This window comes from Lampris incognitus, chromosome 17 (genome assembly GCF_029633865.1).
Source record: "Lampris incognitus isolate fLamInc1 chromosome 17, fLamInc1.hap2, whole genome shotgun sequence".
NCBI classification, from domain to species: Eukaryota; Metazoa; Chordata; class Actinopteri; order Lampriformes; family Lampridae; genus Lampris; species Lampris incognitus.
The window spans coordinates 40329857-40345203 of NC_079227.1; the positions used below are offsets into that span (position 1 = coordinate 40329857).

The window sequence follows — 15347 nt, forward strand, 5'->3', positions numbered from 1 at the left end:
TTTAAGAGGGGTAGTGGGAATGAGGAATTGAAATTCAGGATGGTTGTGAGCCTTCTTCTGTACAGTTTTCTTTGATTTTTTTACTTCATAGGAAACAAACTGTTTTACGAATACAAACTTAGATCATAGCGGAAGTTTCTGAAGAACACTGAATCAAGTTGACTACGAATCTTCAGAATCCTAGAATGACAGTGTTTTCAGTGTTGTGCACTTTCACTCTGAACGTTTTTCCCTCCAGAATTGTCCAACCGAAGGTCCATGCGCTGAAAACATTCCTCCAGAGTTACGCAGCCTGTCCAGAGCTGACACCACCTGCTCCTCCCCCTCCTCCAGACGGGCTGGGTAATAACCCCACTCCCGTGGTACCGGGTCCAGGGCCCCGGGGTATGCTCCACGGAAAGACAACCTCCCGGCTGGACAGAACAAAGAGCAACCCGCCACATAACGCGGCTGTAGGAGCTGTGTCTGTGTGAGGGTGGTCTCCAAGGTGTCCCGGTCTGCTCCTGGCCCAGCCAATCCTCCCACACATGAAGACCGCCCTGGTTGTCTAGATGAGACTAGCACCAACCAACCCCCCCAGCTCTGGAGACGACAGATTTGGGTTTGGCTTTGAGAGTCCGAAATCGCCTTGCCTCTGTGGAGTCTGTAACCAGTGACAACTTTGAACGTTTCACTGCAGCTGAATCCACCATCAGAATGCTCCGAACCCAAAACCTGTCTCTGCAGGACCGAATCGACGACCTCGAGAACCGATCTTAGAGGGCCAATCTCCATGTACTGAACATTCCTGAAGGCAGTGAGGCCGGTAAAGATCCGGTGCAGTTCATGTCGGAGATGCTGATGCAAATAATGAGTACTCGCCTAGCCATAGCAGCATCACTTTTCCTGGGTGTCCTGCTACTCCTCACCTGCTGCATCGTGCCCATAGTTCGGCGTTTGATAAACGGCCTCATTGCTACTCAGCTCATGTATTATCACCTCCTTGCCCAACAGGACGGGGACCCTGTTTCGTCCCCCCCCCCACCACTGCTTTCCCCTCTTCCCCGCCCCCTCAGAAGGACTTCGGTTCTGAATCCTCCTACACCTCCTCCGATGACAGTGACTCCCCCGTCTACATGATACTTTATGACGAACACTGGTTAACCCTTTCCATTCCGGTTGTTCTGATGCCCGTTTATTATTCCTGTGTATAGATGTTATGTGTGCTGATTTCCATTATTTCTATGTTACCTCTGGGTGTTCAATGATGAACAAAAGGGGGGAATTGTGGAGTACAACATGTACTGCATACGCACTCCGTATGTACTCTGTAGTTTTCTACTTCTCTGTGTGTATGAAACTTCTCACTCAATGCAGACACACATACCCATTGTTCTTATGCGCGCCTCCATGGGGTCACATAGCCACGTCATCATGATTGCGTCCCCTTTGCTGCGTCCCAGACACTGGGACAGCAAAGATAAGACTAATGGACCTACAGACACTCACCAGTCAAAGAACCTGATTAACTCAGATGGTTTCCTGCATAGCTTTGTCAGACGACACCTTAGTTAATGCAGGAAACATAGGGTATGACGCAACGGACTGTGCTATAAAAACCACTACCTCCAGCTCAGGGCAGAGCATATTCTCGCAGACTAATATCTCTGTGGCCTTATGTCTCTCCATCTGCAGATGCAATAAAGATTCTGTGTTTGCTCCAATGCTTGTCCGATGATTATTCTCCCCAGGGGTTGCTGGGGCAAGAGCCCATTTAAGGATAAAGGAAAATCCACGACACTGATCACCGCAGCATCACCAGCAGCAGGCAGGAGCAGGAGAACAACTGTGATTTTTACAATGATTAAATCCTGAAAAACGTTTAAAACTATCAAACGCTGAATCAGTTCCTCTGGACACCTTTATCGACCGATACGTTTCATCACCTAGTACCTGTCAGATATCTGTCAGACATCTGTCAATAACATCTATCAGACATCTGTCGATGACATCTGTCAGACATCTGTCGATAACATCTGTCAGACATCTGTCAAACATCTGTCGATAACATCTGTCAAACATCTGTCGATAACATCTGTCAGACATCTGTCGATAACATGTCAATAACATCTGTCAATAACATCTGTCGATAACATCTGTCAAACATCTGCCAGTAACATCTGTCGATAACATCTGTCAAACATCTGCCAGTAACATCTGTCAGACATCTGTCAATAACATCTGGCAATAACATCTGTCAATAACATCTGTCAGTGACATGTTAATTACACCTGTCAAACATCTGTCCATAACATCTGTCTATAGTAAACGCTGCGTCCAGATGGACTGATTCAACCTTCTGTGGTTTTGTAAGCTGGGTTGCTGCGCATGCGTCAAGACGTTTAACACACAAAGCAGAACATGTCAGAACTCTTCATGAAAGCTCTTTCAGTCCGCAAGCAAACAGCGTCGCTGTTCTCATTTGTTCGTGTGTCTGAGTAGTTGGTCTGTTGTCGTTTCCCTCCTGTTGTGTTTGTTCTTGGCTCTTTTCATACGGAGTATTTTTTCCTCTGGTGTATTTATTTCATAGTTTTGATATTTCAATGTTATTGAGCTAAAAACATTGATGTAAATGTGACTTGTACAGTTGTGTTTTTTGCCACATGCAGACTACCACGTCTACTCCCATACATGTGGAGTCACCAGCCGCTTCTTTTCACCTGACAGTGAGGAGTTTCACCAGGGGGACGGAGCGCGTGGGAGGATCACGCTATTCTCCCCAGTTCTGCCCCCCCCCCCAACAGGCACCTCGACCGACCAGAGGAGGCGCTAGTGCTGCGAGCAGGACACATACCCACATCCGGCTTCCCACCCGCAGACACGTGTCTGTAGGGACGCCCGACCAAAGCGGACAGAGATTTTAAATGAGACAACACTTCAGCTTGTTTGAGCACATGGCTCATCCACGCACATTGCAGCTAGTGAAAGTAGTGTCGCCACCTGGCGGAGGTAAACTAGGATGCATATCGAGTTTGAATAGTAGCGGTGTACACCCAAAATGCCCTTGTAAAACATTGATAAGAAGAATAAAAGTTAAAAAACAAAACAGGAGTCCCAGAGTCTCAACTGCCCAGTGCTACACACTGAAAAAAGTAAAACATGGCTGTTGTTCCTGTGATGCATTTTTTCTGATTGTGAAAACCTAAAAATATTAGATTGTTTATTTGACCTGAATGTTGTGATTTAAGCTTATAGACCAACTTATTTTTTTTTTGTTTGATTCAATATAAAATGTCGAAATGCCCTTTTTTAGATTGAGCGTGTTTCGCGCATGCGCTTTCTCTTCTCGGCCCGTCAGGCTGTAGCAAGTGTCTTTCCATCCGTCATTTCAATAAGAAGAAGAAGAAGAAGAAGAAGAAGAAGAAGAAGCAGCGAGTGCCTTTCTTGCCGAGGTGAAGAGACTTGAAACTGGTAAGGGAGGTATACGAAACTAAACACGTAAACATTAACCTTCACTCTTGTGGAAAATGTATAGCTCATACAGTTTGTAGTAGATATAACCTGCAGTATCCGAAGGAGTTAAAAGTACTTTTGGAGTCATTCAGAAGGTGTTCATGGGCCTAGATGCAACAAAAATGACGCTCAAAGTTGAACGTTTGTGCAACCTTCTACACAGCCAGTATTGAAACCAAGCTTTGCTGAGGATTCACAATAATGCTGATGACCCTTGTCCTTTAGGGGTTACTGTAATTAATCCAGTCTGTGGACTGCAGTTTTCCTCATACCAAACCTGATCAGTTAATGAGCTGTTTAAGAGTCAAATGCATTTCACTGGTAGCACCAATCGAATGCAAATGTCATGCTCATGTTTTTTTTATTTAATGAGATGCTGCTTTATGACTGTTTTTAAGTGTTTCCTACTGTGTTGACTACATGTCATGATCAATTTAATCCATTCATACATTGATACATATTCACACATTAATTCATACATTAAGCCATGCATACGTTAATTACTTCCTGTATCAAATATAGACACTCCTGCACAGAAACATTCAAAACACAAATATTGAATTTTTGTCATTGTTGAGGGAAAATATATTGGAAATAAAAATATATATCTGTAACTGTCTGTGTGATCTCGGTCATTTATCAATCATGTTTTAATTACAGCTTAGAATTTATAAGTGATGGCAAATTAACTCATTTTTAAAAAAATGAGTTAATCTAAAATAATATTGAGGCGAATTCCACTAGTGTTTCTGCTCCGAGGTTCATTCACATATTACCCACAATGCAACTGAGCTGTCGATGTTTTGGTTATGTTGTGGGATATGGAACATGTTAAAAACGGACATATCTGTTACAGACAGCGGTGATGTGGTGGAAGGTGATGGGGACGTTATGAGAGAAGCTAGATTAGATAACATGCTACTTCCCACCATGAGGGTAAAGAGTAGGCAAATAGATAGGGTCGCTTCGAGGGCCAAGAAAAGGGGCGGAGCTAAGACCCATACACACTTGTGTCTGTTCTGATTTGCTTGACTTGCGCTCATTAAAAGCTGACTTGTTAACTCTGAAAGGGTGTCTAAGAAGTCCATTATTTAACCACGTCACAATATATTTTTTGAATCTAATATTAGCTATTTTTCTTAAATTGAGGTAATTTAAAATAATCAGATTTCTCTAACCTTTTAACCTATAAAAATCAATTGAATAGAGTAAATATTTCAGGTTGAAGAGAATGGATTATTTACATTGAGATAATGAAGGCAATCTGTTTTTTTTCAATTGGCTCAAGTTAAAGTAATTAGCTTGCCTGAAGTTAAAAGAGAAGTTTGCTTGGATTTAAAAAGATTAAATTAGAGTGAGTGTTTTTTTAGGTTGAGCCAATGTCAAATAGTTTGTGTGATGGATTACTCTAATTTGACTAGTTTAAACCAACAAATTACTTTTTTCAGTGCAGAGTCTCCACTACCCAGCACCACGCTATGGAGACCTTTCCGGTTCCAGAGTGGTCGGCCTCTCCCTGCCGACGACCAGTCTGTTCCCGAGCCGTCGGCTGCCTCTGCTGACCACCTGTCTTTGCCGGCGATTGCCCTGATCTTTATCCGCCTTTGACGACGGTACCCCGAGCAGCCCTGCGCCTCCGAAGCAAGTTCCCTGAGCGGTCCCGCCTCTGCCATGTCTACGTCGCCGATCTCCCGAGCGGTGGTCCCGTCCATGCCGCCGAGCTCCCGAGCAGCTGACCAATCCACATCACAGGCCTCCAGGTCATCCACCTGTCCATCTGCAGGGGCTGCTCCCTTCAGTCCTGCATTCTGGTCGCCCTCCAGATCAGTTGTGTCCATCGGTCCAGCCATCGGGCCATCTGCCTAAGATCTCTGGCCCCATTCATCCACTCCCAGATCACTTGGTCCTGAAGCCCTACCCCAGACCCCCTCCGCCCACGCTGCTTGGGGCTCCTGCTCCGTTTGTTTGGGATGTCTGGAATCTGTCCACTGAAGGAGGGGGGGGGGGTCCTGTCATGGTTGTGTGGTCTGGGTCATCAAAGCTCCCCATTCCCTGACTAGCATTTCTGTTCCTACCCTGCCCTGCTCACCTGCGCCCCGTTTACCTGATTGGCTGCCCAGCAGGTATATTCCCCTGGGTTGCCCCGACTCTTTGTCGGATGGTTGTGTTTAACCTTTGGTGGCCGGATGCTGCACCTCTCGTCTCAAGTCTTCCTTGCTGCCTGAATCTACGTTGCTGTTTTGTAAGTCTGTTTGCCTTATTAGAACATTGTTCTAGCCCAGTCTGTCTCTGCTGTCTGCATCCTGGTCCTCAGTTCCTGCTACTAGCATGACACTTAGTATGTTGGTGACGTACATTGGAAACCATTAATGTTGAAAAACAGAAATATGAATCTGAATTTGAGGTCTGACCTTTCCTAAAAAACCAAAAAGCCACATGTTCACTGAAGTTAAAACAAAACACAACAGAATGTTTGTGGTGCTTTATTTTAGAAAGAACAATTTGAATTGGAGAAACAGCAACAGACGACTGGTGATTTAAAAAGGAGCATTAAAATGATTTCCCTGTAATATAGGTCAGGGGAATGTTGTCGGTTGATTTTGATACAAAGTTGTGTTACAGGAGGTGAAGCATTGGGTCACATCAGAATCTGTAGAGCATTAGTAAGAATACGAGCAGGAGGTAATGAGATCCAGCAGGGGGCAGCACTGACAACCTGGGAGAAAACCTTCAGGTGAAAGCAACACACACTGAACTGCCACCAGAAAAACCAACGAGGAAGAAGCGTCACTTCCTGCTTCAGCTGGTTGGAACCAGAACACGCCCTGTTAAAAAAGACCAAGGATAAGAAAAGTGGCGAAGAGTGAAGAGACTGAAATACAACCAAACAAGTCTGGCCCACTTCAAGTACTGATGACACACAACTTAACTATTGTTTCTTCAACTATCTATAAGTACTAATGTGTACAGTGTACTGTACATGTGTACTGATATGTATAGTGTACTGTCTATATGTATAGTGTATGGTCTATATATACTGATATAGTGTAGTGATATAGAGTGTACTGTTTATTTGTGTTTGTATTATAATGTAGTGATGTAGTATACTGCGTATATGTATTTGTATTATAGTGTAGTGTGTATATGTAGTGATATTATAGTGTAGTGGTATTATAGTGTAGTGTGTATATGTGGACTGATGTGAACCAGTGTAAACCTGGTCTGGACTGATCTAGTGTTACTGACCTCTGGCCTTCCTCTTGTAGTAGATCAGACCTGCCGAAGACCAAATCAAACCCAGAAGCAGACCTGACGCTCCGATGGCGATCTTGTTTCTGTCTGATTGTGACATGGAGGGATCTGGAGAGACAGACACATGTCTCTATCTATAGACACATCTGCATGTTGACCTGTCTCTCTATGTCTTCATCACCTATCCATGGACAGAGACACACATAGATACTCACTCCAGTCCACTTTCTTAGGAGAGGGGAAACTGGCGTGTTCCACCATGCAGGTGATCTTCTCTCCAGACCTGAGATGAAATAAGTGAAGAAGAAGAAAGCACAGGAAATAAACAACATATGAACAATAAATAAGACACGATGTGATTGGATGAGGTAAGTTTGTACTTTCCTGTCTGTCTGCACAGAAACTAGTCGAGTCTGATACTAAAGATCAGCCCAGTTTAAAACACGGTATTAATACACAATAAATACTCTGTCGTCCATCTGGGATCTCACCTGTAAAGAGCCACGCATCCCACCTTAAACATACAGCTGGTGTCTACAGAGTAGACCGTGAGGAGACACGTTCCACCTTAAACATACAGCTGGTGTCTACAGAGCAGACACTGAGGAGACACGTTCCACCTTAAACGTACAGCTGGTGTCTACAGAGCAGACACTGAGGAGACACGTTCCACCTTAAACATATCGCTGGTGTCTACAGAGCAGACGCTGAGGAGACACGTTCCACCTTTAAACCATCACTTTGTGCTTTTTTTCCATTCATTGTGTGTGTGTGTGTGTGTGTGTGTGTGTGTGTGTGTGTGTGTGTGTGTGTGTGTGTGTGTGTGTGTGTGCGTGAGTGTATAGTGTTAAAGTGTTGTGTATGTATTTGGACCGGTCCATTTGGTACTGAGTCTAAGTGTTCTGACCTGGGCGTGTACTCCAGGTGGGAGTGGATCTGGTAGTACCAATCACCATTTGCCAGCTCATCGGTGGAAGTGACGTCAGAGGTCACCGGCTGTCCGTCTCTCAGCCAGGTGACACTGATGTATTTGGGGTAGAAGTTGTAGACACTGCACATCAGCATGGCCGGATGTCGGCCACTAGGGGGCGTCACTGAAGTCAGTCTCACACTGGGCTCAGCTGGTAAAGAATAATAATAATTATTATTATTAGCATCATCATCATCATCATCATCAGGGCTTGAAATTAACTTTTTGAATCAACGTCAAATGTGTAGAGTTGCTAATCCTCAGAGTATATAATGTTTGGGGCCACATGGTGGCGCAGTGGTCAGTGCAGTCGCCTCACAGCAGAAAGGTCGTGGGTTGGAATTCCGGGGTAGTCCAACCTTGGCGGTTGTACTGTTAGTTTACATTATTACACAGCGGCCCCCAGAGGAGTTACCATAAACTGATTTACGGCAGTGCCTAGCAGAGCTGGAATAAAGCATGTTAAACGGCTCTTCTGCGATGAGTCGCCTCAGTCCAGCCCTCCGCATTGAGGACTAGACTCTGTTATAGCCGGACCTCAAACAGGACTCATGAAAACCCGGCACGTTACTGTAACATGAGACTCATCCTAGATCTGCTGGATGATGCAGATGCAGTAAATTCTGAAGCACTTATTTTGGTCCTAGACTTCTATGAGGCCTTTGACGCGATTGAACTCACGGTTCTGTTACAGTCCGTCGAGGCGTTGGGCTTTGGGAATAACTTTGTTGGCATTGTCAATATGTTTTACAAAGATATGAATAGTTCTGTTATGATGAACTTTAACAGCTGTAAAAGAGTCCAGATGAACAGAGGGCTCCGCCAAGGCTGCCCTGTTCCTCCTCCCTTATTTATGTGAGGGGCTGAATTCTTATCAGTTAATATCGTGAATGATGGACGTTTGGAAGGAATGTCTGGTTTTGGTGGAGAGTTAAAAATCTCACAACTGGCAGACGACACCACTTTGTTTTGAAGGACAAGAAGCACGTGAGGAACTCTGTTACCTCAGGTAACCAGTGTTCCAGGGCCTCGGACCTGCGACTAAATGTGTGCACATGTGGAATGTTGTCTGTGCGTGATTGTAGCGATTGTGTAGTTGGAAACATCCGGTAAAAGAGTCCGTTAAGTATTTGGGAATATATACAACTACACATCTTACAGCTAGACAACATCTCCATTTCTCCAACAGATTAAAAAGACCAAGTCTGTCTTCAGGATTGGTCTTGGAAGGGGTTTCTCTACTTTAGGAGGAGTTCTCCTCTCCAAAGCAGAGGGCCTGTCTCGCTTTGTGGGTCCATCTGTGTCTCTATTGGTTTATGGTTCTACCGCCACAGAAGCAAATAGAACTTTCTTAAATGTCATTTGGAAGAATAAACCACACCAGCTTAAAACATGTGTCCTGTCCAGCACTGAAGCAGAAGGAGGTCTGGAAGTTCGATATTCCGTTGATTCTGGTAACACAACACACAAACACGCTCACACTTGTTGTGTGATGGTGAAATGTCCCATAAGTGTTGGACTGGTGTGGAGTCTCGTGACTCTGTCCCTCCTTTAACATGAGACACGTGATCTGCTGCTGTCTTCATCCAGAAGATGTGCTCTTCAACATCTGATTAATTGTGTTACTGTAGATGCAACATGTGTACTCACAAACAGGAGTTGTGTAAATCACTACCTAAGATCCCTGCTTGTCTCCAAGAAGTGAGTCTTTCCTTAAACCTCTCAGCCTTGAAACAACAACACAAGTAACGAGCTGCTGACCTACTACCACACTTGTGTCCTGACAGCCGTCTGTTACTTTACATGTGTACACGTGTACTCCCCTTCTGTTTTGTTGTGTGTCTGTTCTTTGTTTGTATTATGTTGTTACCATTTATTAGGGGTCGAAGCCCCAGGGGCTGGGGACCCCTATTGTTTCTGCTCAGATTTTTATTTATTTTTATTTTCTTTTTATTTATCCGTTGGTAAAAGTGGTACTGCAGCCTACACCGTAACAGATTCTACAAAACCCTTTGGAGGCCTGGTACAGAACTTCGCACTTACCCCAGAAGCAAAACATGACACATGTCAACCAGTTGGTGGCGCTATTTTGAAGGTCAAGGCGTCTTGGCGTGTAACTCCCAAACCGTACATCGGACATGCAAAACCATTACATGCTCAGATTCACTGAGCATAGCTGAGTCACGTGGTTTAGGCCACGCCCATTTACGCTGTAATTTCATTTCGCAAATTTGCGAAAATAGCCAAAACTACTTGTTCGAACTCCTCCTAGGCCGTGCGATCGATTTACACGAAACGTGGCACACATCATCTACAGTCACTCAAGGCAAAAAATTAACGAAAGAATTTTGATCCGTTGCTCGGTTTTGATTTGACAGATCAATGAACCTTGACTGAAAAACGGTGATTTTCCATGACGGTGCCATAACTCATCAATGCATTGACATATCAACTTGAAATTTTAGACGTATGTTACGTATTGTCAACATATCCTAACTCATGAAGTGCGTTTCATTTGCCCAGTAGGGTGCGCTATAAATTGAAGAAGTTTATATCTCATAATTGGCACCATGGATTTGGATGAAATTTGGGGTGCGCAATCTAGGATCAGACTGGAGTTGATACGTGCAATTTAGTAATGATTGAAAAAAGTGGGCGTGGCTTATGACAAAAATGTAAATTTCATTTGCAAAACTTCAAAAATGCCCCAAAATGTCCCCCAAATCCCCTGCACATCCTACAGAGCTGAGATGTTGTGAGCAGATCCAGTAAGTGATGCCAACACTTTGCTACACTGCAACATGTGGTCAATTCAGAAGTCCGTCACTCTATATTTTTCAAAATATGAAAAATCGTAAAACATAAACATTTCTGCACAGATTCATTCAATTGTTACCAACATCGCCACAGACATTCTGCAGAATGAACATATCAAGGGGGTCAAAGGTCATTCTAATCGGGCAAAACATGCATCCACACCAATGTACAATATATGCCTGTACAGTGTACAATATACCTAATATTTGTTATTTTCACACATATTTGATCAAACTATTCCAAAATATTTGACAGGACACGTGACACTACCAGCATGACGTGTGAATGTGTTCAGATGTTTATCAGCGACGGTTTTTGTGTTATGAGCGTTTAAAGTATAAGGGACAACATGCAGCTCTTTAGCAGCAGCTATGCTATTGGTTCAAGGTGGCGGATCTTGTTCACAGCAACTCCGATTAACACGAAACTTGGTCCACCAATAAGTCATGACGCCCTGAGGTTCTGTGCATTATTTACTGTTAATTGGCCACTAGGTGGCGCTATCCTTCAAAATCATGAAATGCGCTAACATTATATATCCAAACTACTTGTAGCCTGTCAGTGTGATCAAACTGAAGCTTTGCAGCTAGCAGCTATGTACTCTTGTGAGCACCCTTCAGTAAAGGACATTTTATAATGCAAACCATTATCACCCCAAGTCCACTCTACTGCCCTTTGACACGGCTACACAACGCACTACAGGAGCATAACTACACATTTCTTTCAGAATCAGCAAACAAGTCACAGAATGACCCATAGCAGCTGTAAGATAAGCCTCTGCTTCCACATCTCTGGCTCAGACACCGCCATTAGCTGCGTCTGTTAAGAACTAATCTCAGTTTCCTGATGACGCCTTCACGCATTCACTGCATAGATGCTGAACTCAGATGCAGCATACTCATGCTTCATTATCTCCTCCTACTCCCACTTCAGCAGGTTTAATTAAAACACAAATAAGTTCCCTGAAGCTCAGAACAAGGTTTCCAGCAGGCTGCATTTCTCCCACTTTACTGAATAACTCACTGCAAGGCTGCCAAGAAACCCTCTGAAGTTAGTGGAAGACAACCTCTTCGCTCCTGTCAGCCCCACACTTGCCTCGTCCATGGGAGGGAACACTAGAATTGTACTTCTCCTAAAACAGATACTACACGCTCTTCCACTGTTATTACTCAGTACTTAACACTCAACATTGTTGACAAGTATGTACAGCCTAATACTACTCATTTCCCCACCTCATCCCTACATGTCATTATATTCTTTTAGACACATATGTTGTTTTTCTTCCAGCCCCAACCCACACGATGTTAATAACCTGTTCCGGGTTCATCAATAATCCTTTGTTGACGTCATAGATGATCAATAGTTGTGCGCTGTGTTCACAACCATCCTCATACACCATCTTGACGGACAGCTTTACGACCACCGTCGCTCTTTAAGACTGAGACTTGCATCCGTCTAATAAGCAAACAGCTCAACTAGCGAGGCTCCTACAGACAGCCAGACCCGACTTACATACATGGGGGCTTGGAGCCCGTTAATACCTGCTGGCAGCGCTGCTTTATGTCGGGGACTGTCTCACACCCTGATTGGGTTCTTCTGACGTAGTTGTGTAATGATACTGAACCTGATGTGTGTCCGTAATACTACACACCTGTTTTATGTACCATGTTCTATTGTTCACTAATACACACACACACACACACACACACACACACACACACACACACACACACACACACGCACACACACAAACACACACACACGCATACACACAGACACACACACACGCACTCGCACACACAGACAAACACACGGACACAGACACACACACACACACACACACACACACACACGGACACACACACACACGCACACACACAAACACACACACAGACACACACGCATACACACACGCACACACACACACACACATACACGGACACAAACACACGCACACACACGCACGGACACACACAAACACGCACACGCACACACAGACACACACACGGACACACACGCACACATACACACGGACACACACACACAAGCACACACACAAACACACACACACAGACACACACGCATACACACACGCACACACAGACACACACACGCACATACACAAACACACACACACACAAACACAAACACACACACACGCACAGACACACACACACACACAGACATACACACTCACAAACAAACACACACACGGACACGCGCGCGCACACACACGTACACATATACATACATGCACTACTAATAGTATTAGTAACAGTAGTAGTAATAGTCTTAATGACGGTACTAGTAATAGTATTAGTAACAGTAGTAGTAGTAGTCATAATAATAGTACTACTGATAGTATTAGTAACAGTAGTAGTAATAGTCTTAATGACAGTACTACTAATAGTAGTAGTAACTGTAGTAGTAATAGTCATAATAGTAGTACTACTAATAGTAGTAGTAACAGTGGTAGTAATAGTCATAATAGTTGTAGTACTAATAGTAGTAGTAACAGTAGTAGTAATAGTCATAATAATAGTACTACTAATAGTAGTAGTAACAGTAGTAGTAATAGTCATAATAATAGTACTACTAATAGTAGTAGTAACAGTAGTAGTAATAGTCATAATAATAGTACTACTAATAGTAGTAGTAACAGTAGTAGTAATAGTCATAATAATAGTGCTACTAATAGTAGTAGTAACAGTAGTAGTAATAGTCATAATAACAGTACTACTAATAGTAGTAGTAACAGTAGTAGTAATAGTCATAATAATAGTACTACTAATAGCAGTAGTATCAGTAGTAGTAATAGTCATAATAATAGTACTACTAATAGCAGTAGTAACAGTAATAGTAATAGTCATAATAATAGTGCTTCTAATAGTAGTAGTAACAGTAGTAGTAATAGTCATAATAATGGTACTACTAATAGTAGTAGTAACAATAGTAGTAATCGTCATAATAATGGTACTACTAATAGTAGTAGTAACAGTAGTAGTAATAGTCATAATAACAGTGCTTCTAATAGTAGTAGTAACAGTAGTAGTAATAGTCATAATAATGGTACTACTAATAGTAGTAGTAACAATAGTAGTAATATTCATAATAATGGTACTACTAATGGTAGTAGTAACAGTAGTAGTAATAGTCATAATAATAGTACCACTGATAGTATTAGTAACAGTAGTAGTAACAGTCATAATAATAGTACTACTAATAGTAGTAGTAACAGTAGTAGTAGTAGTCATAATAATAGTACTACTAATAGTAGTAGTAACAGTAGCGGTAATAGTCATAATAATAGAACTACTAATAGTAGTAGTAATAGTCATAATAATAGTACTACTAATGGTAGTAGTAACAGTAGTAGTAATAGTCATAATAATAGTAGTACTAATAGTAGTAGCAACAGTAGTAGTAATAGTCATAATAATAGTGCTTATAATAGTAGTAGTAACAGTAGTAGTAATAGTCATAATAATGGTACCACTAATAGTAGTCGTAACAATAGTAGTAATAGTCATAATAATGGTACTACTAATAGTAGTAGTAACAGTAGTAGTAATAGTCATAATAACAGTACTGCTAATAGTAGTAGTAACAGTAGTAGTAATAGTCATAATAACAGTACTGCTAATAGTAGTAGTAACAGTAGTAGTAATAGTCATAATAACAGTACTGCTAATAGCAGTAGTAACAGTAGTAGTAATAGTCATCATAGCAGAGCAGCTCACCTGTCTTATCCAGTGTATTTCGGTAAAATCCATCTATATTATGTTTGCAGTATCTCTCTTTCTTAGCTCTCCTTACTGCCAACTCTACAGGATCGTTGTTAAAGCGCTCTGCGTTATAGATACCAAACTTATCATATCCAACATACTTCCCCACAGTGCTGTTAAACCTGACAAGTTCTATCTTATTGAAATAAGCAGAGAATATGTACTCTATGTCAGGAAGCTCAGAGGAGGTGAACACACATGTGAACAGGCCATACCACAAAAACGCATCTGGAACAGAAAGAGAAACAGGTTCAAGTTACTTAGTTGAATTGTTTTAAAGACAATAATTAAAACCTCTTTTCTAACAACACAGCAGAGTCCATCCAACAGAGACTGATTTACATATTTTATCTCACCTGCTCCATAGAAACCCACGACCAGGAGGGAGCAACACACAACAAGGCAGCATGAAGCCATGTGGCTGTCTTGCTGATGAACACAATAAACTGTCCTCCTTTACAGACTGACTGGTGTGGACTGCCCCCTGGACATAAACCAGTCCACCACCCAATCACCTCACTGGGCTGGCTAGCTCTCCCAACATCAGCCAATAGAAAAAACAGAGGCCTGCCACGTCATCTGTTACCAGGTAGAGGGTAGAGTCTAATGCTGGAAAGGGTCAGAAACTCACAGGTTCGAGCCTGTTCGGGGACTGAGAAGCTTTGGCCGGTGACAGAATGACGAGAGGACATGTGTTGTTAGTATAGCGCCCCCTAGCTGCAGGACACTCAACATGTACACAATACACACTCAATACACACTCAACATGTACACAATACACACTCACCATGTACACTATACACACTCAACATGTACAAGAGACACACACACACACACACACACACGTGTGTGTGTGTGTGTGTGTGTGTGTGTGTGTGTGTGTGTGTGTGTGTGTGTGTGTTACGGGTAATGTGAAAAAACGGTTAATGTGCAGACTACCCGCCAGAACGGGTAGTGTGCACATTAACCGGGTAGTCTGCACATTACCCGGGTAGTGTGCCCCCCCCCCCCGCTTGGATGGTTAATGTGGA

General features: G+C 42.9%; 2 protein-coding genes across 2 annotated transcripts in view; both read right to left on the reverse strand.

The window, feature by feature from the left end:
- The window catches only part of LOC130127227 (H-2 class II histocompatibility antigen, E-S beta chain-like), a 19630-nt gene extending 14288 nt beyond the window's left edge, over positions 1–5342 (reverse strand). Inside the window, exon 1 of the mRNA XM_056296796.1 lies at positions 4932–5342. Coding sequence (XP_056152771.1) covers positions 4932–5342 — 411 coding nt within the window. The remainder of the gene's footprint in view (positions 1–4931) is intronic.
- A 644-nt stretch (positions 5343–5986) lies between these two features.
- On the reverse strand, positions 5987–14557 carry LOC130127248 (DLA class II histocompatibility antigen, DR-1 beta chain-like; the record flags this gene model as incomplete). Its single annotated transcript, XM_056296822.1, has 5 exons — positions 5987–6317; positions 6739–6852; positions 6960–7027; positions 7652–7865; positions 14272–14557. Coding segments are annotated over 5 exons (708 nt in total), but the record flags the coding sequence as incomplete, so codon positions are not given.
- Positions 14558–15347: the final 790 nt, after the last annotated feature.